This window comes from Mus caroli, chromosome 7, assembly GCF_900094665.2.
Source record: "Mus caroli chromosome 7, CAROLI_EIJ_v1.1, whole genome shotgun sequence".
In the NCBI taxonomy this organism is placed as follows: Eukaryota; Metazoa; Chordata; class Mammalia; order Rodentia; family Muridae; genus Mus; species Mus caroli.
The window spans coordinates 1,121,702-1,126,628 of NC_034576.1; the positions used below are offsets into that span (position 1 = coordinate 1,121,702).

At 46.8% G+C, this 4,927-nt stretch overlaps 1 protein-coding gene across 1 annotated transcript in view; it reads right to left on the reverse strand.

Moving 5' to 3' along the window:
• Positions 1-370: 370 nt before the first annotated feature.
• The window catches only part of Rdh13 (retinol dehydrogenase 13), a 16,748-nt gene continuing 12,191 nt past the window's right edge, over positions 371-4,927 (reverse strand). The window contains exons 5-6 of the mRNA XM_029479247.1: positions 2,075-2,287; positions 371-591 (exon numbers count right to left, since the gene is read on the reverse strand). Coding sequence (XP_029335107.1) covers positions 371-591; positions 2,075-2,287 — 434 coding nt within the window. The remainder of the gene's footprint in view (positions 592-2,074; positions 2,288-4,927) is intronic.

Sequence of the window (4,927 nt, forward strand, 5' to 3'; positions counted from 1 at the left end):
AGGAGTCAAGATATATCCTCCAAGATAGTTTTCTTATTCATCAATGGGGCTCTAGCTCATTTTTGGCTGATCTGAGGCCAGAACCACATAGAACAATGACCCATCTGCTACCCAAGGAAGACATGAGAGAGGTAAAGCCAGCAGCCAGGTGTGGTGGCACACACTTGTAACCCTAGCACTCAGGAGGTGGGAAGATCAGAAGTTCAAGACCAGTCTCATGTCGGTAAGACCACGTTGAGAAAAACAAAACTGCCAAACATGATGGCACATTTATTTAATCCCAACACTCAGGAGACAGGGGAAAACAGATCTCTGTGAGTTCAAGGCCAGCCTGACCTACATAACAAGTTCCAAGCCAGTCAGAAATATATCATGAAACCCAGTCGGAGAAATAAGAATCAAAAGAAGTAAAGTGACAGGCTCTGAGCGAAAGTCTCAGATCCCCCAGGAGAGGGCTCTGTGAGGGACACCAAGCTGGAAGGGACTCACCAAGCATGAAGCCAGAGAAGGCAGAGTTGTGCATGCCCGTATGTCGTCCCAGCTCTGTCCTGGCCACACCAGGGTGCAGTGCATTGACCGTCACACCAGAGCCTGAGAAAAACAGAAACATCGGTGGTGAGCACTGGGGAGATAGTTCAGTTGTTAAGGAGCCTTCTGCAAAGCAGGAGGGCCTCAGTTTGATGTCCAGAATACAGGTCAGAACACGTGTCAGTGGTGGCGCATGCTTGCCATTCCCAGGGAGTGCTGAGGAAGCAGAGATGGACAGATCGCTGGGGCCCACGGACCAGCTAGGTGAGCTTCAGGCCAAGGAGGAGATGCTGTCTCAAATGAAAAACCAAGTGGATGACACCCAACACTGTCCCCTGACTTACACCCGCACACCCCACAGGCATGTGCACATGCTCACACACACTTGCAAACAGGCACTCACAAAGACTAGTGAAAAAAGACTAGGCTGGCCCCACTCCACCCAGGGTCTTCCCCAGCCTGTGCTGCCTCCCACGCTTGAGCCCATATTATCCTCCATGCTTTGAAACCTCAGTTCCCAGTGGCTTCCCCTGAAGGCCTGAAAGACCCACATTTCTGGACTCCCCCACCTCCACCAGAGTCTGAAGCAGAGGACTGGAGTCTAAAATATTATAATTGTGACTATCCCCCAAGGGTGCCTGGCACTGTTTGCTGGTCACAGACAACTCTTGAGAAGCAAGTCAGGGGAAACTTTTTTAATCTCTGAGACTGGAAAGAATGGGGGGGAACCATCTAGAAGGATGCCTGAATTCAACCCACTAGATGCTGAGAGCAACCTCGCACTGACCCAGTCGTGACACGCATGTCTGCAAGCATTCACACATGTCCCTTATGGACCAAAACCACTCCCCGTCTGTACTGGCTAGTTTTGTGTCAACCTGACACAGCTGGAGTTATCACAGAGAAAGGAGCTTCAGTTGAGGAAATGCCTCCATGAGATCCAACTGTAAGGCATTTTCTTAATTAGCGATCAAGGGGGAAAGGCCCCTTGTGGGTGGGACCATCTCTGGGCTGGTAGTCTTGGGTTCTATAAGAGAGCAGGCTGAGCAAGCCAGGAGAGGCAAGCCAGTAAAGAACATCCCTCCATGGCCTCTACATCAGCTCCTGCTTCCTGACCTGCTTCAGTTCCAGTCCTGACTTCCTTTGGTGATGAACAGCAGTATGGAAGTGTAAGCCGAATAAACCCTTTCCTCCCCAACTTGTTTCTTGGTCATGATGTTTGTGCAGGAATAGAAACCCTGACTAAGACACCGTCCCCACCCACAGATTTTCAGCACCAGAGGCTTAGAAGTTTATCCAAGAAAAGCAAGATAAGCATGTCTGATGAAGGCAGGCTGATTGAAACTAAAGAGCAATCATTAGACCCACGATTTATTAGTGATGTCTGCCTCCGGCACTGGAAGGGGACACGGTGGGACAGGTGCCATCCATTTGACCACATTGTTTAAAGCTACTACTTGCCTCTTCATCACCAGCTCAGAGCTATAGAACTATCCGAGACACAGTGAAGAAGGAAGAAGATCAGAAAATATCACCATTTACACACCTTGCAGCCGGTGGCTCAGCTCCTTGGTGAAGAGGACAACAGCTAACTTGCTCTGGCAGTAGGCTGCCTTGGTGTCATACTTTTTCATCTGCCAGTTCAAGTCGTCGAAGTCTATGTGCCCAGCAACATGAGCCAGGGACGAGAGATTGATGATGCGTGATGGGGCCGAGGCCTTCAGCTTATCCAACAGCAAATTTGTCAATAGAAAATGCCCTAGAATGAAGAACAAGGAAATATTTTTCTTCATGGCAAACATTCTTTCTCTGCTTAATGTGTATGAGTGTTTTTGTCTGTATGAGTGCCTGCAAAACATGCATGCAGTGCCCGTGGAGACCACAAGAGGGCAGTGGATCCCCTGGAAGTAGAGTTACATATGTTTGTAAGAGACCATGACAAGTGTTAGGAACACCAAGCCCAAGTCCTTTTCAAGAACAGCCAGTGCCCCTAACCACTGAGCTATCTCTCCAGCCCCACTATTTTATTTTTTTCATACGCAGCAGTATTATAATCCTCATCTTCCTCTAGATCCCCACCCACTTTGTTGTTTTGTTTGGAGTTGTTTTGTTTTCAGAGGAGAAAAATAAAATCTTCATATTTAGGTTCAGTTGGTTTTTCTTTTTTTCAAGTGTAATTTATTAGGGTAGGGGTGGGCACATGTGTCACAGCATGTGTCACAGCATGCATGTGGAGGTAAGGCAACCCTTCAGGAGTTGGTTTTCGCCTTCTATCATGTAGGTCTCAGGGATCAACCTCGGGTCGTGAGGCCTAGCAGGAAGTGAGGATATGAGGGCAAGCTGGCTCTGACATCTGTCATCCATTAATCACCAGGGTTGATCTCAGCTGATCCATCTGGGGCGGCAGGCATCCCTATCCTCCCTCAGTGCCTCACACACATCCAGAAGCTGCACACTTGGTTGAAGTAGATTCCCTTCTACCTTCCACCAAGAGTGGATGAGTGTCTGTGCTCCTCCACTAAAGCGGCCAGGCAAGCTCTCAGAGAGGCGCAGGACACCAAGCCCAGTGTCTTAGTGACTGTTCTACTGCTGCGAAAGTACACCCTGACCAAATCAACTCACAAGAGAAAGCATTTAATTGGGGGCTTGACTAGTTTTAGAGAGTTAGTTTGTGGTAATCATGGTGGCAGGTAGTCAGGCATAGTGTCAAAGAAGGATCTGAAAGCTTTTCACACACACACACCCCACAACACGTCTCCTCCAACAAGGTCACGCCTCTTAGTCCGTCCCAAACAGTTCCACTAACTGGAGACCAAGCATTCAAACATAAGTCTATGGGGGCCATGCTCATTAAAACCACCACACCCAGGTTGGTTTGTTTTGGGTTTTTTTTTTTTTTTTTAATCATAGCTACTTCTGGTGGTGAAATGATAGCTTCCCTTTCATAGCCTTCCTTCCTTTCTTCTTGCCTTCCATTAGCAAGAATAAGGATTTGGGAAGAATTCAAAAGTTTAAGATAAAAAAAAATCATCCAATCAATAAATAGGCTCATGAACTGAACAGACAGTTCTCAACTAAAGAAATACAAATGGCCAACAAATATTTTAAAATGTTTTCTGTCTCTTCAGCTATCAGGGAAAGTACTCTGAGATTTCATCTCAGCCCAGGCCATCACCAAGAAAATAACCGACAAGTGCTGGCAAGGACAGACGTGTGCCAGGAAGAGGAGTCCTTACTCATTGCTGGTGGACGGTACACTGGTGAAGCCACTACGCAAGTCAGTTTGGAGACTTTTCTTCACAGAGCCACCATATGGTCCAGCTCCACCTCTCCTGGACAAAAACTCAAGGGACCACAGAGACACCTGGTCATGGGTGCTTATCACCACAATGAGTCCAATGGCCAGAAAATGGAGCCAGCCTAGAATGACCATCAACAGATGAACAGATAAAGAAAATGTGATAACAAGACCCTGTATTCTGAGAAACAAACAAACAAACAAAAACCAGGCTAAATGGCATATACATACAACCCCAGCACCTAGAAAGTGGAGGAAGGAGGACCAGGTGTTCACAGACATCTTTACAAGTTCAAGGCCAGCATAGGTCTCAAATGAGATGCAATTGGGACAAGAGCATGATGCAGGAGATATGGGTAGAGTCAGAGAGAAATACTGGATAGATAAAGTCATTTTATTTTATGTATTATGAAATTCTCAAAGTTAAATTAATTTTATTTTTTTAGTTCTTTGAGACTGGGACCCGGGCTAGAGAGTTGGCTCAGAGGTTAAGTGCACTAGCTGCTCTTCCAGAGGTCCTGAGTTCAATTCTCAGTAACCACATGGTGGCTCATAACCATCTATAATGAGATCTGGTGTCCTCTTCTGGCCTGCAGACATATATGCAGACAGAATGCTGCATATATAATAAATAAGTAAGTCTTTAGAAAAAGAGAGAGAGACTGGGACTCACTATACACAGCCTTGGACAGTCTGGAAGTTGCTATGTAGACCATGCTGACCTAGGAATTCATAATGATCCACCTGCCTCTGTCTCCCTGGTGCTAGGATTAAAGACATGCACCACCACCTGGCTGAAGAATAAAAAAATAAAACATTTGTGACAGATACATGCAATGGAGAAATAAGAGGCCATAAAAAATTGAATCAGGGCTGGAGAGATGGCTCAGCAGTTAAGAACACTGGCTGCTCTCCCAAGTGACTCAGGCTCAATTCCCAGCACCCACATGGTTGCTCTGCTCACAATCCTATCCTACAGGATCTGATACCCAATTCCAGCCTCACAGGGCACCAGGCATGCACGTGGTACACAGACATACATGCAGGCAACACCCATATGCAATGAATCAAGAAAGAGGTGAGGCAGGGGAGGGGAGGGGA